Source organism: Saccoglossus kowalevskii, chromosome 1 (genome assembly GCF_978046115.1).
Source record: "Saccoglossus kowalevskii chromosome 1, keSacKowa6.1, whole genome shotgun sequence".
NCBI classification, from domain to species: domain Eukaryota; kingdom Metazoa; phylum Hemichordata; class Enteropneusta; family Harrimaniidae; genus Saccoglossus; species Saccoglossus kowalevskii.
Window position 1 is genome coordinate 42,695,624 of NC_140641.1, and position 25,904 is coordinate 42,721,527.

Genomic DNA, 25,904 nt, shown 5'->3' on the forward strand with positions numbered 1-25,904 from the left:
AATCTAGAAAATACAATCGCGGCAAAATGGTCGGATTGAAAAAAAAAATGTCATCTATCGAAATCTAGCTTAAAGGGTCAACTTGTGTGAATATATTAACGATAACAGCAAAATACGCGGTAGTAAATAAAGTGAAGTGACTTCGGAACTAAATACTCTTTGCGAACTTCGTACACTGGACCCGGTTTTAGTTATAAACCGATGTTAGCTTCACGTCCATGTCCTTCCATGGCAACACCCGAAATACGTTGTTTTTTAGTGGAGCGGATCGCTATTCAGCCTACCGGTTTGTCTGTTGGCTTGTCAGAAATTTTATAGCGAAATTCCGTGTGAAGTAAGAACTGATACGTTCATATGAACCAGATGCTAAATATCCGAGGACAGATGATGTCTGGTGACTTCTCCCTGTAACAGTAGAAAGTTCATAACCATTGTACGTTTATAAGGAATGTAACCGTTGTGTTTTTATTATACTCTGTGTAATACTTCTGTACGCTGATAATTCGTTTTTTGATTTGATATACAGAATTTATTTTCATAAAATATAGTTTAATTTTGATATGTTGTGATGAATAATTATTCATAGACAACGTCTATCATGCGGGATTGATAGCACCGTTTGTATTATAATAATGTATGATGATAATAATGTTGGGGAGTAAATGTAGTGTGTAGCAGTTAACTCCCCGGGGTAGGATTCGGGAAGACTATACCGGAACAGAACCAGACAGATCAGTTTTATACAAAAAACACAGTGGTGGTTTATTGCCAGATAGACTGATATAGTAAGTAGTAACAACAGATGAACACTGGTGAAATACACAAATTCTGAGTATATATACTCTCTGAACGAGCGTGTTAGAAAACACAACTCTATAAAGTAGTAATCGTAACGCAAATATAAATTGGCGGGAATGTGTACGATAGGTCAATAACATCTCGCCTGTGATAGGCTAAAATTAAAACAATCTGATTGGCTGAGAGATTTATCTCAGAATCCGAGACGTAACGTTACATGACTGCTTCTCTAAATTCTCCGCGCCTCAAAAATAAAAACATATGAAAATGTATGTCTACTACATTATCAATGAAATCATGTACCTCGAACAATAATAACGGTATTGGATAAAAGATTCAAGTAAATAAAGTGTCCACGGAAGGCATTTCAGCCGACTGTCCATATTTATTTGGTTGAATATTACGAATAAAAACATAATAATGAAAATGAAATTGAAATTTCGAAAGTCACATTAAATCAACAATTCTTATTCGGGCTGCCACGGCAGAATCCCTTGTTGGTCGCTTAGGAATAGTGTCACCAGTCATCTGGGTGGTGGTGACATCTTTGTCAGCGGTTAGTCCAATATTTTGTATTGTCTCTGCAGGTAATCTAACATCTGATTGATTATTACTTTCAGGCGACGTTAATTCCTTGGAAACAACTTCTAACGGATACAATTTATGTATCGGCCGATTGGTAGGTCCGTTAGCTGTATTTAACTCAGCGGATCTCACAAGTTGGTCGTTGCCGTAAACTAATTTAGTTACGGTGCCAAGATGCCATTTCTGGCGTTTATCCACATCACTGTGGATTATCACAACATCTCCAACTTTTATTGTATTCCCTTTACTTCCTGTAGTTGGGTGTCTCTCTCGAAGGGCAGTCAAATATTCGGTCGACCATCTTCGCCAAAATTGAGCATGTAATCTTGACAAGTGGACATAACGATTATTCATTTCACGGTGGTCTGAGAACTGATAAGTAGGATCGCGTATTTCGTCGTCAGTGACTTCGATATATGGCAATGAGGTCAATGTCCGCCCGTGAAGTAGGTGATTCGGAGTCAATGCTATGTTGTCATTAATACTTGATGACACGTACGTAAGGGGTCGATCATTGAGAACGGCTTCAATTTCTGTTACTAATGTTGAGAGTTCGTCGAATGTTATTAACGCTCGACCCAGTGTCTTCTTAATAGCATTTTTTGTTAGCCCAATTAATCTCTCCCAAAAACCTCCATACCACGGGGCACGTTTCGGTATAAAAGTCCATTGCACTCGGTGTGCAGCGAGAAAGTCTCGGACTTCCGGTGTATCAAATAGTGTGCGAATTTCATCAGCCGCGGAAATGTAGGTCGATGCATTATCAGACAACATGCGACTTGGAAGTGAACGTCTGGCAGCAAATCTTCTGAATGCGTGCATGAACGTTTTTGTTGACAAATCAGGCACAAGTTCGAGGTGAATCGCACGTGTCACCCCACAAGTAAATAAATAAACGTACGCTTTATTGCGTGTTCCATCAGCTGATTTCGTAAATAGATTTCCCGTGAAATCTACACCAGTTATAGTGAAAGCAGGGACAATGTTCACTCGGTAACTCGGCAACGGTGCCTGAACTGGGTTTGCGTACGGTTTCCCTGTAACTTTATTGCATTTCACACACTTGTGAATGACGTTACGCACAATAATCCGTATTTTAGGTATCCAATATTTCTGTCGTATATGCGTCACTGTAGATTGAACTCCTTCATGACACATCAGATTGTGTGCTTTCCGAATGATCAAGTCCGTTAGTTTGTGATGCGAGGGTATTAATGCTGGAAATTTCGTCACAAAATCTAATGCAGCATTATGGATTCTACTCCCACAGCGGAGTATATCATCTTCGTCCACGAACAAATTCAGTTGTTGAACGATGGGAGCACATCGAGTTAAATTAAATTTAACGGATTGGATTGTATCGCCGTAGTATTGACGTTGAATATGTTTGACCCACATATTTTCAGCGCGGTTCAGTTCATCAGCGGTTATCATTCCAGTGTTTATATCGTTAGACTTAATCCGGTTGATAAAACGTAGCACATAGCTGGTCACACGTAATAATTTGTCCAAATCGTTATATCTGGAAATATCCATAATACGATGAATTCCCCGATCAGTAGGATTAGTAACAGCACACGATTGATTATCAATAGTATTTTCCCGTGCTGGAGTAGTGAAAATTCCAACATTGTGGGCAGGTAGTTCATTGACCCCACTTCTCGTGCGTGGGTTAATTAGATCAGTTTCATTTGGCTCAATCGCAGAATGCAATACATTTGCATCAAAGGCAGGACAACTCGGCCAATCGCTTGTTGTTGGTAGCCATTTTGGGCCTTTCCACCACAAATCAGAATTTTCCAGGTTTTCGTAGGTAATCCCTCTGGTTAGTAAGTCAGCGGGATTTTCTTCGGTGGGACAATATTTCCTAGTAGACTGAAATTCACAAATTTCATCCACACGATTTTTCACGAAGATCGGCAGTTTCTTGTCACTATTTAACCAGTGAAGCGTGATTTGGCTGTCTGACCACAAATAGAAATTAGTAATGTTATACGTGTCAGATAGCGCATCTTTGACATATTTACTGAGACGTGTAGCAATTAATGTTGCCATAAGTTCCAATCTTGGTAGCGTAGTTTCGGTCATTGGCGCGATTCTGGTTTTCGCCATCACAAAGGAAGTTTGTTGTGCACATCTTAGGTAGATCACCGCACCATATGCTTTGGGACTGGCGTCGGCGAAAGCGTGTAAGTCGAACTCGGCATCAGGATTGACTTCAGGGAAATATTGACGTTTCACCTGAATATTTCTTGCATCGTTTAGATCCTCAGCAATATGCATCCACATCGAACATAGGTCCGAGTTAAGAGGTTCGTCCCAGCCTAGTTCGAGTTTCCATAACAACTGTATGAATAACCGGGCTTTAACGTGGACTGGAGTTAGGTAACCAATCGGGTCGTATAACGCGGAAGTGAAACTGACAACGTCGCGTTTCGTAATTAGATCAGTTAATAGCGGTACATTATTAACTTTGGGGTAGGTCAACTTATCCGATTTTGTCGACCATCGCATTCCCAAAACAGACACAGTTTCGGCGGGCTCATTGAGGTTGTCGCGTTTGGAAAGTTCGTTCAATTGTTCACAATTAGAAGACCACGCCCTGAGTTTAAATCCGCTCGTCGTCATTAGCTTGTTGGCTTCTTTATAGTATTTTATGGCATTTTCCGTAGTATCAACACCATCGATCACATTATCAACATAAATATTGTTCTTTAATGTTTTGGCTGTAGAAAGTGTGTTGTTGGCGTCTAAATGCGTTTTTATAACCGCATTTAAGATAAACGGCGAGCAAACAGCGCCAAACAATACTGTTTTAAATTGTAATGTTATGAATTTACCTTCTGGGTCAGACGCGTCTAACAGCCACAGAAATTTCGTGAATTTCCTCTCGTCTTCTTCCAATCTAACATTCAGAAAGGCCTTTTCAATGTCACTCGTTAATGCAATGTTATTTGAGCGAAATCGTAGTAGAATGGCTGGTAGGTCATTTATCAACGATGGGCCGGTTTGTAGACAGTCATTCAAGCTCGGAAAGCTAGCACCCTGACTACAACTGCAGTCATACACAATTCTAATGGGTGTAGTTGCCGAGTCCTTCTTTATCGCTCTATGCGGTAAATAGTGTCCGATTCTTGTATCGTCTTCGTTAACTTCTTCGATGAAATCACGACGTCGTTGTTCGGCGATGATGTCATCATACTTTTTGATTACATCGGGTGTTAGTCGGCGAATCATGTTACGTGTACGGTTCACAGTAACACTATAGTTCGTCGGCAGTGGTGGGTGATCCTCTTTCCATGGTAGTCGTGCGACGTATTTTCCTTGGTCGACCCTCAGATGCGTGTCTTTATACGATTCGTAGCTCATACGTTTGTCAGTTTCCGGACTTTCTTTAATTCCAATTAGTTCCAAGTCCCACACATTTTGGACTTTTGCGTCGTCGCCTCGGCGAGTATATTGAATATCCACGTTATCAACAATTTCGCGGCCATTTTCCGTTACAATAGTATTCTTGGTAACATAATTGTCCGGAGTAGAAATCACGTGAAGCATACGTACATTAGGATCCACTGTATTAGTAGTTCCAGAGGGCCCGGAGAGCAAATATCCAAATTTGGAGGATACGGCGGTTGGACCGACCATACCAGAAATTACTTGAGATCCAACGTAATTCCAATATTGATCAGCCCCTATTAATATATCAATAGGAAGTTTCTCATCATCAGAAACTGGATGAGCGAAATGTAATCCCTTCAAATGGCTCATGTTATGAATTTCCTGGGAAATGTGATTAGTCAAGTCCGAAGATATTTCAGGTATAATCATTGCGTCGATCGTCGAGGTATTTCCATTCAATTCATGTGCGGTTAACTCAGTGAATGCCATGGCGCGTACATTGGACGTTTTGTCGCCAAATGTTGATAGTTTGATGTGCTCGCGGCGTGTCGTTTTCGCGGACAACTCTCGGGCAAATTTCTCTGTTGTGAATGTCATATTTGCCCCTTCATCGAAAAGAACAACAGCGCGTATAGGATTTCCGTTCCCGGCTGATATCGGCACAAGCGCGGTTTTCAACAGCACGGGTCCGATGGCGGTTTTCTTATTTAGCAAAGGGTTAGCTTTGGTCAGGGTCACGGTGATTTCAGAAGTAGTAGTTGACGATGTAGATGACCGTTCAGGCTTGTTCGCGTCGTAGTGTAGAGCGGTATGATGGCGTTTCTTGCAGACGCGACACGAGTATTTCGATTTGCACTCAGAAACTCTGTGCTTACCGAAACAATTGAAGCAAAGTCGATCTTTCTTAACAATGTCCAGTCTCTTACGTGTATCAGTAATTATCGTACAGTTCGATGCGAAGTGCGTACCCTTGCAAAAGGGACAAGTTTGCGGTCTCTTTTTCGTTGACTGTGCTGTTGTGTGAAACGCAGCGGTTAATTCCGGCTGCAATGTATCATTCATGGTGAATAAACCGTCTATTGGCTTACCGGCTTGCAGTGTGTCTATTTCACGTAGAATTGCTTTGCGTAGGTCAGGTAAGGTCCAGGCTGAACTACCATGATCTCTGGCAATCTGTTTGCGTATGCTTGGAGGTAGTTTCTCTCTTATCATAGGAACTAAAAGTTCGCCATAGGTAAGCTCATCCTTCCCCAACGATTGTAGTCCTCGGACGTGACTCTCGAGTGAGTCATAGAAGTGTCTCAAACTGTTCGCGTCATCCACGGGTTTACTTAGATTCCATAACGCAGTCATATGGGCGTCAATAATTTGATGCTTTTGTCCGTATCTTTCCTCTAGTAGCTCGATTGCGTGTGAGTAGTTAGCATCCGTCAGCGTCAAACCGCCGACAGTTCTTGCAGCTTCATCTTTCAACATACTTCGTAAATAAACAAACTTTTGAATGTTATCTAAGGTAGTGTCAGAGTGAATGGATGACTTGAAGATATCAAAGAAACTTGCCCATTCTAAAACATTACCGGAAAAGGTTTGTAATTCGATCTTTGGTAGCGCGACTGTTTTCCGCGTTGGATGTGGTTGAGTGTTACTGCTGTTTGTTGTCTCAGGCGTCGTCTTCAGTCTGTTCTTTCTCACAAACATGGCGATATTGTGATTGCGTTCATATATATCAGCTTGATAGTCACCGGACGTTTCGTTTTCCGCATCAAAGTCTTCGTCTGAGGTGAGATCCAAAATGTTAACTTCTAGGTCGGCAAGTAGATGGAACTTACTTGTAAGTTGATCATTAAGCCCTTCCAGCGTGTCGAGCGTGGCCTGTTTATCGGTGCTGTCTTCTTCGTACTTGGCCGTGAGTGCATCGGCTTTGTTGAATAGTCTGGTCATCTGTGAGCGTTGACCTCGACGCGATCTTTTTAGTTTCTGTAACGCTGCAGCTTGTTGATCACCATTGGCGTTTTCTCCTTGCCCGGCGGGTTGTTCTGACTCCGGCATCTTGCTTGTAGATCCTGGTCTCGGCACCAAAATGTTGGGGAGTAAATGTAGTGTGTAGCAGTTAACTCCCCGGGGTAGGATTCGGGAAGACTATACCGGAACAGAACCAGACAGATCAGTTTTATACAAAAAACACAGTGGTGGTTTATTGCCAGATAGACTGATATAGTAAGTAGTAACAACAGATGAACACTGGTGAAATACACAAATTCTGAGTATATATACTCTCTGAACGAGCGTGTTAGAAAACACAACTCTATAAAGTAGTAATCGTAACGCAAATATAAATTGGCGGGAATGTGTACGATAGGTCAATAACATCTCGCCTGTGATAGGCTAAAACTAAAACAATCTGATTGGCTGAGAGATTTATCTCAGAATCCGAGACGTAACGTTACATGACTGCTTCTCTAAAAATAATAATAATAATAATAATAATAATAATAATAATAATAATAATAATAATAATAATAATAATAATAATAATAATAATAATAATGAATACTAAAGTAAAAGTTATCGGGAATCATTATAAGCACTCGAGCTTAATGCAACATTTGGATTCTGCATACAAAAGATTCAGCCTATCACAACGCATATAATTTAGCCAATCAGATTTCTTCTTTATTGACCTATTACAAACATGTAATATATCCTCTCCCCGCCTAAATTCAAGAATGCACCATTCCCCTATAAATAGAGAAGGTGTCCTTGTACTTGTCAGATGCTGTTTTATGTGAGTGTAATAAACCTCGTTACTTCCTCAAGCCACTGTTATCTCGCCTCCGTTATCTCTATCCACCCAAATCTCTTCTATGCAATTCTACACATTGTTTTGGTGCCGAGACCAGGATAGCAAGATGACGGACCCACAAGCATCTCAACCAACACTGGCAAAGTTAAAAGCTTCTCGAAGTGGACATCGTGGACAAATGACGAAATTATTCAATAGATCCGATGAAGTAATCGCTTCATTCCACCATGACCGTGATGACGACCTGCAATCACTCGTGTCCATCCGTGATTTAGTAGAAACCAAATACACAATTCTCGTCGATATCGACAAAGAAATTCAGGAAAGAACCCCAGACGACGAATTGGAAGCTGTTATCGTCGAGTCGGACGATCATCTCAACGAGATATATCTCAGGAAAAACAAGCTAAGTCGTTTTATACAATTATCTACACAGCCGCAACCCACGCAAACTACTCCAAGCCCGACTCCAAGTGCCAGTGCGGCACCTACTCCTACCGTGCATTCTACCAAGACAATCAGTTTGCCAAAATTTTCGTTACCCACTTTCAACGGTGATATTCTCAAATGGATGAGTTTCAAGGATGCATACTACTCGGCGGTACACGATAATACTAATCTGGATGACATTAAAAAATTCAACTACCTTTGATCGCAACTAACGGGTGAAGCCGCGCGAACAATCGACGGACTGACTCTTACAAGCGCTAACTATGAACACGCGATCGATCTACTGACTCAAAGATACGGACAATCACACAAAATCATAAGTGCCTACATGCGAGCACTGTGGGGTATTTCTAAACCAAATGGGGATGTTAACAGCCTCAGGAATTTTTATGACACGTTGGAAAGCTACGTTCGAGGTCTCAGATCGCTAGGAAAAGATGAAGATTCCTACGGCGGTTTATTGATACCCATAGTGAAGGACAAACTACCAAGTAACACGCGGAAACAAATTGCGCGGGACCATGGGGACAATGAATGGACTTTACCCGAACTACGTAAAGCCATTCGTCGTGAAATTGAAGCCATTCAGGCCGGTTTCTCCGTTGACTGCCATGACCGCGAAGAAGCCGAACCGGAACCTCTCGTCACTGCAGCGTTTTACGCGGGAAACGCAACGGCCGCACCGAGGAAACCATCTACGTGCACTTATTGTAAAGGTTCTCATCGCTCCAACGACTGCGTGGTTGTCACCTATGCTGACAAAAGACATCAAATTATCAAACGTGATAGATTGTGTTTCAATTGTTTCGGGAAACATAAGGTTAGTGACTGTAACTCTAAGTATAGCTGTCGTATTTGTAAAAGAAAACATCACACATCATTGTGCAAGGGAAACACTGGTTGCACTACAAACTCCAAATATACGACAACTCAGTCCAATGTCGCACAAAGTTCTACGCAAACTCATGTAAACTTTCTGAAAACGGCAGATACTCCGACACATAATGGACCAGTCTTACTGAAGACTGCTGTAACTCAAGTATCCGCCGGTCATCAAACCATCGATGCTACTATATTATTTGATGAGGGTGACACGCGCTCATTCATAACTATGGACCTCGCTAGCAAACTCGACATTACGCCTGTCAAATCGGAATTTATCAACTTGGCAACATTTGGGGATAAAGACACACGCGCCAGAAGATTTGACATTTCTACTGTCTCTTTGCATACTATAACGGGAGACAGATTAGACATTTCTTCACTCATTGTTCCTAAGATTTCTACTCCAACTAAGAATCTAATCACACCGTCAATCATGAAGTTACCTTATCTGCGTAATTTGAATCTGGCTCATCCCATTTCTGGAATTGTTTCGTTCGAAATTTCAATTCTCATTGGCGCTGACTATTACTGGGATTTCGTTGGTGACCACATTGTACGCGGACCTGGTCCAACCGCCGTTTCCTCTAAACTCGGGTATTTATTGTCAGGGCCTATGCAATCACATTCACGAGAAAGTGCCTTCACTGCGAACGCGACTATTCTACACATAGTTGCCAACCCACGTGATGATAACACTCAACTACAAAACTTCTGGGAACTCGAGACAATAGGTATAAAGGACACCACGAACGCCTCCGTAACTACGCAAAACGATTTTGAACACTATCGCGATAATTATCTGAGGAAAGAAATTAAACAATACACAGCAGCGTTACCATGGAAACCAGACCACCCTCCTCTACCCACTAACTTTCATATCACTGAGAAACGGACACGTTCCATGATCCGTAATCTACCTCGAGACTTACTACAAACATACGATGACATCATTAATGACCAAGAATCACGCGATTTTATTGAAGAGGTTGTTAACGACGACAACAAACGTGGACACTATTTACCTCACCGACCAGTAAAGAAAGACTCGCCTACAACCCCTATACGCGTTGTGTATGATTGCAGTTGTCGACAAACGGCCGAAACTCCAAGCTTAAATGACTGTCTACAAACTGGTCCCGCGCTATTGAATGATCTGCCTGCAATATTACTCAGATTTCGTCTCAATCGCGTCGGTTTAACGAGCGACATCGAAAAAGCGTTTCTCCACGTTCGACTTGAAGAAAAAGACCGCGAATACGCTAAATTTCTTTGGTTGTCGGACCCGTCCAACCCCGAGAGTAAGTTCAAAGTATACAAGTTCAAGGTTGTGCTCTTTGGTGCTGTATGTTCGCCATTTATTCTCAATGCTGTACTCAAATCGCATTTGGAGTCGAATTCATCTATTTCGACATCAACCGATCTGAAAGAAAACATTTACGTGGACAATGTCGTGAGCGGAGTCGATAATAGCACTGAAGCAGTTAATTACATTAACGAGTCCAATGAATTGATGAAGTCGAGTGGATTTCGTCTTCGTGCCTGGTCGTCAAATAATGCCGAAGTTCGCACCCTCGCTAAGAAAACGGACACTCAAAACCCAAATACAAACGTCAATGTATTGGGAATCCGTTGGCAAATTGATTCAGATGAATTAGCGTACACGAAGAAAATGGCTACCCGTCACCATGACAACCCAATAACAAAACGGGAAGTCGTGCAGGATACAGCTAGTCTATATGACCCCCTTGTTTTTTATCTCCAGTCCATATCAAGGCAAAGATATTCATACAACAATTGTGGAAAAGAAAGTTAGACTGGGATGACACTCTTAATGATGACATGACCAATCAATGGAACGATATCGCTAACGACTTGGATATTTGTTCGAACACCGTGTTTAAACATCGATACATAGACTCGGACACTAAAATTCAAAATTGTGAACTTCACGTCTTTGGAGATGCCAGTGACAAGGCATACGGATCAGCTGTTTATCTACGACACGAAAATAAATCAACGCTCGTCATAGCCAAAAGCAGAGTCGCGCCACTAAAACGCGATATAACCCTTCCCCGTTTGGAATTAATGGCTGCTTTGATCGCTATCCGACTAATGAAATACGTATTTGACGCGTTGAAAGACAAGATAAACATCACACGCTGTGTGCTCTGGTCTGATAGTCAAATTGTGATACATTGGATACAAAGTGATAAAAAACTTCCACTCTTCGTTGCCAACCGCGTCAAGGAAATTAATTCGTTTTCATGCTTAGTCAAGTATTGTCCAACTCGGGACAATCCTGCAGATTTGGTAACACGTGGAATCTCGGCTCGCAACTTCAGAAACTCCGACATTTGGTGGAATGGACCACCCTGGTTAAAGAACGGTGACTGGCCTGTCTGCGAATTGTTTGACAGTGCTATCAACCACGTGTCAGTCACGGAATGTGATCCTATCGTGTCGATTACGGACAATGAATCTACTAGTGACATTCCGAAACCCCGTGGATTTTATCAACCAGATGTTCCGATAGGAATTCAACACATCATAGATGCCGACAAATTCAGTTCCCTCCATAAATTACTTCGCGTATCCGCCCTTGTTCTCAGATTCATATCGTGTTTGAAACGCGCGAAAAAACGGAATTACGGTCTCCTCTCCGCAGATGAAATAAATGCAGCCGAATTGGTTTGGATTAAGGACATCCAACGCGATCGCTATTGTGATGATATACGTTCTGTACGGCATAGTAAGAAAACCGCGTTGGTGAAACAACTCAAACTATTTGTCGATGATAATGGATGATTTCTCTACGAAATTTCCTATACTACTGCCAGGTGAACATCGATTTACTCAACTCATGATCGTGAACTCTCATCTTAACCTGAAACATGCGGGACTACAAGCTACGATTACGCACATAAGACAACGGTTCTGGATTACCAAAATTCGACAAATCGCGCGCAAAATACTACGGAAATGCGTAATATGCCTGAAAGTGTGTGTGGACAACCATACCAATCACCGATTTCAGCGCCATTACAGTCTTTCAGAGTTAACGTCACCCCTCCCTTTGCGGTTACCGGAGTTGACTTTACTGGCGCACTTTACGTTAGAGAACCTCACGGCAGAGAAACAAAGGCATACGTATGTTTATTTACATGCGCTGTTACTCGTGCTGTCCACCTTGAACTCGTGCCGGACTTGTCCACAAAGTCATTTCTAGACGCATTTCGCAGATTCGCGGCACGAAGATCGCTCCCCAAGAAAATGATATCAGATAACGCGTCTACATATCTGTCTGCTGCTAATGAAATCAAACGATTATTGGATTCCCCTGAAATTCAAACCTATCTCACGAACAGACGCGTGCAATGGTCATTCATACCCAAACGAGCACCGTGGTTCGGGGGTTTTTGGGAGCGTTTGATTGGCCTCACCAAAACTGCTATAAAGAAAGTCTTGGGTCGTTCATTCGTAACATCCGACGAACTCAATACTATCATAACTGAAATCGAATCTACTCTAAACGACCGTCCCCTGACGTATGTGTCTACGGACATTGACGACGCAACCCCGCTCACTCCGTCACATTTATTAATTGGTCGCTTGGTTACGCCACTTCCGCATTTCGTCGTGGACGACGATGAATTATCTGACCCGACATTTGGAAATCGACTAGATCTCGAGAAACGCTACGCTCATATATGTAAATTACTAGAACAATTTTGGAAACGTTGGACTAGCGAATGTCTTTGCGAGAACGACACAACAATACGGTTGGTGCAACGGACAATACAATTAAGGTCGGTGATGTTGTGTTAATGCATAGTGATATCGCTCGTCGTGTAAATTGGCGTTTAGCCACCGTTCAGGGATTGAATGTCGGAAATGATGGACTTGTACGTTCTGCTGAACTCAAGACGACCAGTGGATTTACAAACAGACCGATTACGAAACTATATCCCTTAGAAGCATGTGAGAACAACGCGCCCATGCTATCTATCGAGAAATCTCCTGCTGTGAAGTCTGTTCTACCCGGAATTAATGAAACTGTTACTCGCCGTCCACCCAGAACAGCCGCGACTATAGCCCGATTACGCATTCAGGACATGAACGATATGTGAACTGTTATACTCGTTTCTTGAATCGAACTATTATATGACAATATGCCGAACTATTTAATGTGTGTTGATTTCATGCTCGTATTTAATGGTCTATATAACTCGTATACTACTGAACTTTGAAACTTTTTGAATTTAGTGATCTTTCTTTTTGTTTTATCGTATTTCGTATATTTTCGAATTTCTAATTATCGAATTATTGTCTTTTATATTCGTACACTCGTATTTTTAGCCTTTTATTGTTTCATCTCGCGGCCCGGAGCATATCGGGAATCATTATAAGCACTCGAGCTTAATGCAACTTTTGGATTCTGCATACAAAGGATTCGGCCTATCACAACGCATATAATTTAGCCAATCAGATTCCTTCCTTATTGACCTATTACAAACATGTAATATATCCTCTTCCCGCCTAAATTCAAGAATGCACCATTCCCCTATAAATAGAGAAGTAGTCCTTGTACTTGTCAGATGCTGTTTTATGTGAGTGTAATAAACCTCGTTACTTCCTCAAGCCACTGTTATCTCGCCTCCGTTATCTCTATCCACCCAAATCTCTTCTATACAATTCTACACAAAAGTAAAATGTCAGTTATTGTATTATGCTGTCGTCAGATTATATCTAAAAGACAGTTTAAGCAGGTAAATCAGTCCCATGCGAGCGCATTCTGGTATAACTATTTAGGCAATCCCCCCCCATTACGAATCTTGACATATTGAATTGGGAAAGAGACCCCCCCCCCCGAGGGGGTCGTTGATACAACAGAAACAGTGCACTCATTTATTGATTGAGTCTAACAAGTTTGACGATGACATCATAGGCAATTAATTATATCGACGAAAGTGCTGTGATTTCGCTAAATGTATGAGTCATCTACTATGTGATTGGCTGAGTAGAGGGTGGAAGCTTGTGTCAACAGTCCGTTGCCAATATGTTTTACCCAATAAGAGAGCGTCGTGACCCGTGTGCATAAAATCAATCGTTGTCCGGGATTTTATAACACGCCCACGAAGTATAATACAACTGTGTGACTTGCAATTGGCCCATTTCATATGATCATTTCGTTTATTCTTAATAAATTAAACAGTCAGTGACCCAGAGAAAAGCGGTCAAGATGACGTAGTTGTTGTGCCGGAAGTACCGACCCTGGAGCCTACTATAATATCAATAGGCATTTTCGTAGAATTGTCTTTTTCTGAATCTCGCTCTGAATTCGGCGTAATTATTGTCGTGCCCAATTACACACGAGGGGAGTATCTTAGAACTGTATCCAGTCAGTCCGTGAACAAGTTTACCCAGACTTACAACGAGTGAACATGGCCAATATAGTGAACTCACCTCAAGATGACATAGAACCGAAAATCTCGGTAAGACTTGTATGATTTCCACACCATTTATGTCACTATTATGTCCAAAGTTAAGTCTCCCTATTTAAATAGAATGTTAAATGTATAACAGTTCGTAGTCTAGTATTATTTGGACAGTCGTTTTCATGTTACATATAATATCTGGGGTCGTGGCAGTTGTATTTACCCCCAGGCTGTCAATTATATGAGGACATATCCAGGGGCGGGGCACTAGACCTAACACTGTGTAGAGGGGTGGCACTGAGCCTTGAACCACAGGGAGCCCAGGAACTATGAGCAACTGTACGCACTCCCTATGAGCGGGGGGGGGGGGGAGATATCAGCTGGTATCTTGTGTAAGAAATAGACAAGGGATGAAGGCTCTAGCCAGCTCACAGTTTTTAAACTCAAAAAAACAGACGAAAAGAATGCAAAATAAAATCTAAAAAAAATACCAGGTTGAAGAATATTAGTCGCTCCTTCAAATTTCGCCAAAGCTTTACCTACATTTTATCGATATCTGCAGAATAAATCAAGAAGACTACACAAATTGACTCCATTTAGGAATTCCTAACGGTTTGCCCGAACGCACGGCACAGTTGGGGGCGTGGCATGTTCAGCATTTTGTCAACAACCAATCACAAGACTGGTTACGAACCAGTTGCGCAAGGCTCACCGAGTTGTGACCTCGATGTCAGCACAGAGGGCGGTATATTTTCAGTAGGCAGAAATCAATTCAGGCTGTAAGGATAATAATAATAATAATAATAATAATTATTTATTGCATCTTTAGAAATACAGTATTTCCATCAGTACAGTAGCAATAAAAGTATAACAAGGTATAATAATAATGAAATAATAAAGAAAGGGAAAATATTATAATGTTAAGTATAAAAGTAAAATATAATGTGTTAATTTTTTTTTACTAATACTAATAAGTTTAATAATAATAAAACTAAGACTAATAATAATAATTTCAAAGCTATCAATTATCTATTCTTTCTTGAAAGGCTTTGTAAATAAACTGTGAAACCTTTTTTATAATTTCACAATCATCTGCACTGAGCAATCGAATGAAAGTATTGTGTGCATCATGTGATAGAAAAATAAATTCAGATATAAGTTGTTGGCGTAAGTTTCCATATTTTGGACAGATCATGAGAAAGTGAAATTCATCCTCAATCACATTCATGTTGCACTGTTTGCATTTTCTTTCATTTACTGGTGTTTTAGGGTGTGTGTACCTGCCCTTTTCAATTTCAAGTTTGTGTGTGCTTGTTCTCAATTTTAGTAATGCATTTCTATGGTTAATGTTTTGTAGTGTCAAATACAGCTCAAAAGAGTATTTAAATTTGATTTTTGCAAATGTTCTAAGTTTACTATTATCTTTTGAGATTTGTGACTTCCACTGGTTTACATATTTTTTTGCTTTATATTTGCTTCAATGTTATTTATAATCTTATGAATGTTTCTTTTTGGAATACCTGTTGTAAAATTTATTAATGATGTGTAATAATTATCTTTTAATATTTTATTTACTGATGATAACCATGTATGTTGCTGTGATTTTCGTTGTTCATAGTATGCTTGTTTTGTAAGGTTATTCTCTGGCATATCTTTTAGTCTTAACCAGTATTTTATTAGCATTTTTTTAATTTCTATTAATAGTGGTAGTTTGCATATTTCGCTCCTACATGCTGCGTTGCTTGTATATCTGTTTAAACAAAGTGTTCTCTTACAAAATTTTAGGTGCGTTTTTTTCAATTGGAAATTTCTCCCATTTTCCAAAATCCAAAATGTCTGATCCCCAGACATCTGCACCATAGAGTAAAATGGGTTTAATGTTTGAATGAAATAATTTCAGAAAGAGTTTGATGTCAGTGTTCCCTTCCAATGTTTTGTTCAGTATAAACATAGCTTTGCATGCTTTCTCTGCTAATGTTTTCTTCGCTTCTATAAAATTTCCAGATGATGAGATTATTATCCCAAGATAAGTATAACTTGTCACACAGCTAATAAACGTATTTTTGTAATAGAAGTATTCAGATGTTTTTAATGATTTATTAAGATTTTTGTTTTAGATACATTTATTTCTAGGTTCAATTCAGAACAATACGTCTCAAAATATTTATTAAATTTTGCAAACCGGGTGCTGTCTGAGACATAAGAACTAAATCATCTGCTTATAATAATGATGATACAGTTTTATCATTCAGTATGGCTGGATTGAAAAGCGTTGGACTCATAACACAGCCCTGTTTTACTCCTTTTTTAATTTCGAACATACGAGTGATTTTGTGCCCTGATTTTATGGTTGCGTATGTCTGGAGATACATGTTTTTTATAACTAAATATAGTTTATCATTAATACCAGCTTTTAAAAGTTTATAAAATAGCCTATTTCTCCATACATTATCAAAAGCTTTTTGAAAATCTACAAAGCAACAATAGAATTTTTTATTCTTTTTAAGATATTTTTCAATTATTGTTTTAAGTACAAATATTTGGTCTGTTGTGCGATGATTTTTTCTGAAACCTGTGTCATGAATTTGTTTTTGCGTATCTGTTGACCGACTTAATTACTATATTAGTTGATTATTAGCTGAATTGCTGTGTTATGTCTGTCATCGTTTAGGCCTATTTGAAGTTTTGGACGGAACTTGGCTCAGTGATTTGGAACTAATTACGAGATATCCGTCGCGATTCTGACAGTTGGTATCCATAGTTATTAATGTAGTGAACGATTAATCAAAAGATATGACGTATTCAGTACTTAGTATGATTGGCTTTATGATTGAAGATTACGCCCTAGAGTCTTTTTACTGCATTGTAATTGGTTAGAGTTGTGAAAATGAATAAAGAGAGTTTGAGTTGGTCTTGGGGAGCACAGCACGATAGACGCAATAGAGAGGCAGTCCTGGAGAGTCGAGAGAGTCCTGGAGAGCCTTGGGGCGAGCCTTGACGCAGTCTAAGAGAGTCTTGGGTCAGCCTTGCCAGAGTCTTGGGGATTTTTTTTTCCAGGGCGCCGTGTCTTATAGAGTGCTCGATTGACCGACTAAGACGAGAGCTGAAACGTATTTCGTTGTGTGTGTCTTACTTGACTGTAAAGTTAAAGTGACTTTCCCGATCCCGTACCTCAAGGGGACGAGATAGAGAGACGAGACGAGATTCCCCCTGACAAGTGTGGAGACCCCGAGAGTAAGAGAATTTACCCCTGATACCTGCTTGATTATTGTTGATAATTTTGTTGTCCTCTAAGTATTGTGTAAGTCTTCAGTTTATGATGGAGCAGAACGCTTTGCCGATACTGCTGGAGACAGAAATTCCCCTGTAATTATTCGGATCATGACTGTCACCTTTCTTATATAGGTGTGTTATGATGCTGGTATTCCACATGTCTGGAAATATACCTGCATTTAGTATTAAATTGAATAATTTTGTTAGTGACTTAGTTAAATAATTTGAGCCATGTTTCAATAATTCAGGACATATATCATCATAACCAGCAGATTTGTTAGATTTAAGACAGTTTATTGATAGTTTAGTTTCTTCTTCTGTTATGTTTTTATTTATATTAAGGTCATGTGAGATATTTTTTTTCTAGATTTGTTATTTTAGTATGTTTGTTGTTGTCACTATTCTGAGTGGTATTTTCATTTAAAATTTTGTAGTATTGTAACCATTTCTCAGGTGATATTGGGTTGCTGCTATCTTTCTTTGAATCTTTCATAAATTTTGTTCCTCTCTTTTTTTCTTTTTAATAAATCGTTTGAATTTTTTCTTTTTACTGTAATTTGTCTCACGAAGGTTGTTATCATATGGAAACTTGCTCAGCAACTTAGCTGTTTTTATGAGATCATTTTTTATTGTTTGACATTCTTTATCAAACCACTTTTTCTTTCTTTTCTTTGACTGTGGTTTACGTGTGTTTAATATTGGTGTTGGTGAAGTATCTATTATTGAGTTAAATGCTTTAACTGCTTCATTAACCCCATCATTATTTTTTTCATATTTTCTCTCTAGAAATAAATTATTTTTGTTGTTGTTGTACCATGTCTGAGGCTAATGTATCTTGATATGTGAAGGTGTACAATAGATTCCATTTCCATGTTTTGGGTAGACAGTATAATTGTTCGTTGTTTGTGTCATTTTCTAATATGATAAATGTTCTGGTAGTTTAAGAAGACAAGAAATTTGGCAATGGTCCGAATAAAAGGTAAAATCATGAACTCTGAAATATTCAAAATATTGTAATGATTATTACACTGGAAGGGATTGAGAATAAAAGTAATATTAATAAATAAAGCTACATAACAGCGATGAAGGTTTTCGAAACTATAAGCCTATTACGCAATTTGCACCGATGATGCAATGATTTTCAACTTTATCAAGAATGCTTTGGCGTATACGTTTTAAATAAGCTGTCATAGCCATACATTGAATGAATCATACCAAACTACTGCAAACAGTGCTTACAATATTCCATTTATGCACTTCTCTTGTGTCAAAACTTAAATATTGCATTAGATTAATGTACCAGCCTACAACTGTGTATGAGATATTATAGTTATGCTATAATGTATGATACAGTTTTTGTGATTTGGACCATTTCATATAATCATTTAATTTATTGTTACGGGTTAAACAGTCAGTGATCAAGTGGGGTGACGTAGTTGTTTTGCCGAAAGTATCGACACATAAACCTACTATAATAACAATAGACTTTTTCGTAGAATTGTCTTTCTCTGTATCTCGCTCTGAATTCGGCGTAATTATTGTCGCGTTCAATTACACACAAGGGGAGTAGCTTGGGACTGTATCCTGTCCGGAAACAGGTTTATCCAGACTTACATCATAAGGACATGGCCTGTATAGTGAACCCACCTCAAGATGACATAGAACCGAACATCTCCGTAAGACTTGTATGATTGTCACACCATTTATGTCACTATTATGTCCAAAGTAAAGTATCCCTATTTAAAAAGAATGTGCAATGTAAAACATGTTGGACAGCCAAATGTTCGGGTTAAGGACTGATAACAACGTTGTAAAATCTGAATTTTGACATTTAAGAATATTCAATCTATATTTATTTCATACAGAATCCACACCATTTCGGTTCGTACTAGTCTAGTATTATTTGGACAGTCGTGTTCATGTCACATCTAATATCCGGGGTCGTGTCACTTTTGATAGCCCTCAGGCTGTCAATTATATGAGGACATATCCAGGGGCGGGACACTAGACCTAATACTGTGTAGATGGGTGACATTGAGCCTTAAAAATGTGAGCATTTTTATAACTATGTATTCAAATATCACTAACCATATTTATATCGAAGTACAGTCTTTGAAACCATTTATACAAAATAAAAAACAGCACGTAGTCACTACATAGGGCGCAAACTGTTTACATACACCTAAATCAATTACATGCTGGTGAATCAATCGAATGAACTAACCCAAATACATGCTGGTGAATCAATCGAATGAACTAACCCAATTACATGCTGGTGAATCAATCAAATGAACTAACCCAATTACATGCTGGTGTATCAATCAAATGAACTAACCAACTTACATGCTGGTGAATCAATCAAATGAACTAACCCAATTACGTGCCGGTGAATGAATTAAATGAACTAACCCAATTACATGCTGATGAATCAATCAAATTAACGAACCCAATTACATGCTGATGAATCAATCAAATGAACTAACCCAATTACGTGCTGGTGAATCAATCAAATGAACTAAGTCAATTACATGCTGGTGAATCATTCAAAGGAACTAATCCATTACGTGCTGGTGAATCAATCAAAAGAACTAACCCAATTACATGCTGATGAATCAATCAAATGAACTAACCCAATTACGTGCTGGTGAATCAATCAAACGAACTAAGTCAATTACATGCTGGTGAATCAATCAAATGAACTAACCCAATTACATGCTGGTGAATCAATCAAATGAACTAACTCAATTACGTGCTGGTGAATCAATCAAATGAACTAATCCAATTACGTGCTGGTGAATCAATCAAATGAACTAATTACATGCTGGTGAAACAATCAAATGAACTAACGCAATTACATGCTGATGAATCAATCAATCAAATGAACTAACCCAATTACATGCTGATGAATCAATCAATCAAATGAACTAACTCAATTACATGCTGATGAATCAATCAAATGAACTAACCAAATTACATGCTGGTAAATAAATCAAATGAACTAACACAATTACATGCTGATGAATCAATCAATCAAATGAACTAACTCAATTACATGCTGATGAATCAATCAAATGAACTAACCAAATTACATGCTGGTAAATAAATCAAATGAACTAACACAATTACATGCTGGTAAATCAATCAAATGAACTAGCCCAATTACATGCTGGTGAATCAATCAAATGAACGAATCCAATTACATGCTGGTGAATCAATCAAATGAACTAACCCAATTACATGCTGGTGAATCAATCAAATGAACTAACCCGACTACATGCTGGTGAATCAATCAAATGAACTAACCCAATTACATGCTGGTGAATCAATCAAATGAACTAACCCAATTACATGCTGGTGAATCAATCAAATGAACTAACCCAATTACATGCTGGTGAATCAATCAAATGAACTAACCCAATTACATGCTGGTGTATCAATCAAATGAACCAATCCAATTACATGCTGATGAATCAATCAAATGAACTAACCCAATTACATGCTGGTGAATCAGTCAAATGAACTAACCAAATTACATGCTGGTGTATCAATTAAATGAACTAATCCAATTACATGCTGGTGAATCAATCAAATGAACTAATCCAATTACATGCTGGTGAATCAATCAAATGAACTAATCCAAATACATGCTGGTGAATCAATCAAATGAACTAACCCAATTACATGCTGGTGAATCAATCAAATGAACTAATCTAATTACATGCTGGTGAATCAATCAAGTGAACTAATCCAATTACATGCTGGTGAATCAATCAAATGAACTAATCCAATTACATGCTGGTGAATCAATCAAATGAACTAATCCAAATACATGCTGGTGAATCAATCAAGTGAACTAACCCAATTACATGCTGGTGAATCAATCAAATGAACTAATCTAATTACATGCTGGTGAATCAATCAAGTGAACTAATCCAATTACATGCTGGTGAATCAATCAAATGAACTAACCAAATTACATGCTCGTGTACCAATCAAATGAACTAATCCAATTAAATGCTGGTGAATCAATCGAATGAACTAACCCAATTACATGCTGGTGAATCAATCGAATGAACTAACCCAATTACATGCTGGTGAATCAATCAAATGAACTAACCCAATTACATGCTGGTGTATCAATCAAATGAACTAATCCAATTACATGCTGGTGAATCAATCAAATGAACTAACCAAATTACATGCTGGTGAATCAATCGAATGAACTAACCAAATTACATGCTGGTGAATCAATCAAATGAACTCATCCAATCACATGCTGGTGATTCAATCAAATGAACTAATCAAATTCAGTGCTGGTGAATCAATCAAATGAACTAACCCAATTACGTGCCGGTGAATCAATCAAATGAACTAACCCAATTACATGCTTATGAAGAAATGAAAAGACTTAAATCTATCACCAAATTGTAAAAAATGTAATTATTTTAATTAAATAACAACCTAATTGCCTGCTTGGCAAAGAATCAAATGACGCAATCCAGAATCTAGTATCATATTCATCTTACACGCAAATAGAAATTCATGATGTACATCATGCGATATATTAAATCAGTAATAATCAAAACAAATTCTATTTTAACAGAATTCTATTTTGTGGCCCCCACAAGGTGGACTCATTCGGATTTGGTCGATTATAAGTAGACAGAATGACGGATTCTGGCAAGTTAAGAAAAAGCAGTCCAATGGTAATTTTTTGCTCGATGGTAAAGGACGATACGATGATCGTTGTAAGTAATTCCCATTCGTATATTTGCGCTAGTCTTATAGCCACATAATCATCGCTAGTTATTTCATCTTTTTAGTGGCAGAAAAAAACACATTTAGCATACTACATCTGCTTTGCAGCAATGTCCTATATGTACAGAAAGCCATATCATGACACATTTGTTTTGCAGCGATGTTTCGTGTGACGGAAAGCCATATCATGATATTGTGATAGGTATTTTTGATGTTTCGAAACCTTTCACTTAGGTAACCGGGATTCGATTGTTCCCCACGTTGGACTCACAAAAACACACACACAAGCTCAATTCGTGTCGCATTCGATTCTCTCCTGCCTCGTGCTTTCTTCCCGAGACAGCTTCAAATCACTTTTATTACTTGTCAACCATTAGCCAATTACAATAGAGTATAAGAGACTTAGAGGCGTTGCCCCCAAACACACAGCCAATCACACGAAAGTTTTACACATCATAATACAATTGATTAATCGTCACTATATTAGGAAAACCACTATCGTATTGTCGACGTCAGTTTATATTTATGGGTACTAATGGTCTTGCAATAACATTCCACAGTTGACATCAATATACATCATTCGTTCTGGCACAGGGAGCCCAGGAACTATAACCAACTGTAATACGCAGTCTCTATGAGCGGGGGGGGGGGGTATCGGCTGGTATCTAGTGTAAGAAATAGACAAGGGATGAAGGCTCCAGCCAGCTCACATTTTTTAAACTCGAAAAAACAGACGAAAAGAATGAAAAATAAAATATAAAAAAAATACCAGGTTGAAGAATATTAGTTGCTTCTTCAAATTTCGCCAAAGCCCTTCCTACATTTTACCGATATCTGCAGAATAAATCAAGAAAACTACACAAATTTACTCCATTTAGGAATTCCTAACGGTTTGCCCGAACGCACGGCACAGTTGGAGGCGTGGCCTGTTCAGCATTTGTCAACAACCAATCACAAGACTGGTTACGAACCACATCGAGGTCACGACTCGGTTAGCCTTGTTCAACTGGTTCGTAACCAGTCTTGTGATTGGTTGTTGACAAATGCTGAACAGGTCACGCCTCCAACGGTGTCGTGCGTTCAGACTAACCGTTAGGAATTCCTAAATGGAGTCAATTTGTGTAGTTTTCTTGATTTATTCTGCAGATATCGGTAAAATGTAGGTAAGGCTTTGGCGAAATTCGAAGGAGCAACTAATATTCTTCAACCTGGTATTTTTTTTAGATTTTATTTTTTATTTGTTTCGTCTGTTTTTTCGAGTTTAAAAATGTGAGCTGGCTGGAGCCTTCATCCCTTGTCTATTTCTTACACTAGATACCAGCCGATACCCCCCCCCCCCCCGCTCATAGAGACTGCGTATTACAGTTGGTTATAGTTCCTGGGCTCCCTGTGGTTCTGGACTACGACCAAGACACCGCATAAGCTTGAAATCGCAAACTCATTAGAATGTGTCGACTGGTCTCGACCAGTTCCGTCATCTGGCCTCATCATTTAACCTTTATCAGTAGATGTCATGACAACCACTATTAAGCCTAAATCCTCATCATTTAACCTTTATCAGTATATGTCATGGCAACCACTATTAAGCCGAAAATTTAATATAAATCACGATAATACATTTGTATTGCAGCGATATCGCATGTAGACAGAAAGTCGTGCAGCGTAATGTGCAGCGATGTTTAATAGTACGGAAGATGATTGCCTGATCCTATATGGTGGAAGTGTGCCCAATTTGAATTTGACTGATTGCTCACTCAGATGTCACTCTCTATCAGCTACACATTTGTCTCGTTCAGTTATAATATAGTTTTCGTTGTTTAACAAAGCTGTTATGATGGCGACTCCACGTTCGCACATTCGGTTCACATGTCGTTAGACTATTGTTTAGAATCAACGACTTGCAAGTTTAGAGTGGAGATTATAAACGAAAGAACGGTGCAGCGAGGGGTTACATTTAACAAGGGGTTAATATAACAAAACGATCGCCCAAACGGCGTGTGGTCTCTAACATACAAAAACCCGAAACGTTTACAAATATTACAATAAATAAAATTGGAAACAACATAACTATATTTTTTTTGAATTTTAATACACGTTCCGGGCCACAGAACACTGCGATGTTCAGTTTGTACAGAAAGTCATCTTTTAATACATTTTTGCAGCATTGTTCCGCATGTACACAATTCGATCTCCTGAGGAAGAGTTTATACCTGGTGACGATGAGACGCCGTGTTGGATTGGTATTCCTGGCAACCACATTGGTGGTAAAGCTGACAAGAATTTGATATATATGCTTGAATGGACAGTTGATAATAAAGGCAACAAAATTGTTGTGGCAAAGGTAAGTGAATTAATAAATAAATGCTTAACATAACATATTGCACGTGCATATAATTATATTGTTTCATTTTGTACTGAAAAGCAATGCACAGGCTGATGTTTCTTTTCTGAAATAATTTTTTTATACAAAAAACTGAGGACTTTAGTTGTTTTATATTTGTGTTGTAATATATTGTTATAATATCATATATAACATATAATTATTTATGTAATTTTCAGGGGTATCCGTTACCATCCGAAATTTTCGAACCACCACAAGTCCCTGAAGATGAACGGATCAACTTGTCATTCCTTGTAAAATTTGATTATAACAAAGGTTGTTACATTATTCATGACTTTGATCAATGGATGAAAAGACCCGAAACGAAGTATTTCTATGTGAAAACCAACGGAAAAGGAATTACATCTAGAGAGAAGTTGGTGAGAGACGAAAATCTTACAGGATCCCAAAGTCGGTATTACAATGATCCAGGACTTATGTATTACATCAACAGTTACGGAATCTAAAACTGTCAAATAAACTATAATGTAATATCATTATCGTAATAATGTTTTAACCCCTAATGTAATAACAAGTCAACAGATACTGTAATAAAAAATTTCCAGTAATGTAATAAATGAGATAACCCAATATGGTAACAACTTTTACCAATAATGTGATAACGTGTCCAGGCACGCTACATAACTTACGCAATTCAGGGCTACTCTTTCCTGTTTACGTGTTGACTGTTGCATAACTGGGTTAATCCTTTCTATTCCTGGTAAAAAATAAATCTGACGAAACGTACTTTCACTCTCTTCTGTGGGCTATGGTTACCACATGATCAAACATCGGTTATGGTTACCACGTGATCAAAGATCGGTTATGGTTACCACGTGATCAAACATCGGTTATGGTTACCACATGATCAAACATCGGTTATGGTTACCACGTGATCAAGCATAATTTCAATACATTCAGGGGTGACTCATATTATACAAATGAATTACAAGAGATTATTATTACACAGATCTGTTCATATACAAATGGAGGATGTGTCCCAGATTCAAATACATTACATAATATCAAATTACTTTCAATGATTAACCGTTGTGATTCACGTAGGCATAGAATAGCGGCTAGTTAGCATGGTTGACTCCTGACGTAATCTTATACAAAATAATGACACTCACAAATG

At 38.7% G+C, this 25,904-nt stretch overlaps 4 protein-coding genes across 5 annotated transcripts; 3 read left to right on the forward strand and 1 right to left on the reverse strand.

Moving 5' to 3' along the window:
- Positions 1-1,245: 1,245 nt before the first annotated feature.
- LOC146750899 (uncharacterized) lies at positions 1,246-6,831 on the reverse strand. The gene has a single exon (XM_085497969.1). The coding sequence runs from the start codon at positions 6,829-6,831 to the stop codon at positions 1,246-1,248; it is 5,586 nt and encodes a 1,861-aa protein (XP_085354095.1).
- A 1,532-nt stretch (positions 6,832-8,363) lies between these two features.
- On the forward strand, positions 8,364-10,733 carry LOC146750900 (uncharacterized). Its single transcript, XM_085497975.1, has one exon. The coding sequence runs from the start codon at positions 8,364-8,366 to the stop codon at positions 10,731-10,733; it is 2,370 nt and encodes a 789-aa protein (XP_085354101.1).
- Positions 10,734-11,908: 1,175 nt separating this feature from the next.
- Positions 11,909-12,745, forward strand: LOC102805742 (uncharacterized). The gene has a single exon (XM_006822436.1). The coding sequence runs from the start codon at positions 11,909-11,911 to the stop codon at positions 12,743-12,745; it is 837 nt and encodes a 278-aa protein (XP_006822499.1).
- A 1,452-nt stretch (positions 12,746-14,197) lies between these two features.
- Positions 14,198-25,381, forward strand: LOC102805864 (uncharacterized). 2 transcript variants are annotated; one of them, XM_078013289.2, is made up of 4 exons: positions 14,198-14,412; positions 22,232-22,376; positions 24,549-24,727; positions 24,946-25,381. In XM_078013289.2, exons 1-4 carry the CDS (start codon positions 14,362-14,364, stop codon positions 25,231-25,233), a joined length of 663 nt encoding a protein of 220 aa, XP_077869415.1. In that variant the 5' UTR covers positions 14,198-14,361; the 3' UTR covers positions 25,234-25,381. The 2 variants fall into 2 exon arrangements, with proteins under 2 accessions (XP_077869415.1, XP_085358349.1); XM_085502223.1 differs by lacking the exon at positions 14,198-14,412 and adding an exon at positions 19,239-19,304.
- Positions 25,382-25,904: the final 523 nt, after the last annotated feature.

Coding starts and splice junctions, on each gene's coding strand:
- LOC102805864 (XM_078013289.2), top strand. CDS start 14,362: ATGGCCAATATAGTGAACTCACCTCAAGATGACATAGAACCGAAAATC. Junction 22,377..24,548: donor AGGACGATACGATGATCGTT/GTAAGTAATTCC, acceptor ACATTTTTGCAG/CATTGTTCCGCATGTACACA. Junction 24,728..24,945: donor ACAAAATTGTTGTGGCAAAG/GTAAGTGAATTA, acceptor TGTAATTTTCAG/GGGTATCCGTTACCATCCGA.
- LOC146750899 (XM_085497969.1), bottom strand. CDS start 6,831: ATGCCGGAGTCAGAACAACCCGCCGGGCAAGGAGAAAACGCCAATGGT.
- LOC102805742 (XM_006822436.1), top strand. CDS start 11,909: ATGCCTGAAAGTGTGTGTGGACAACCATACCAATCACCGATTTCAGCG.
- LOC146750900 (XM_085497975.1), top strand. CDS start 8,364: ATGCGAGCACTGTGGGGTATTTCTAAACCAAATGGGGATGTTAACAGC.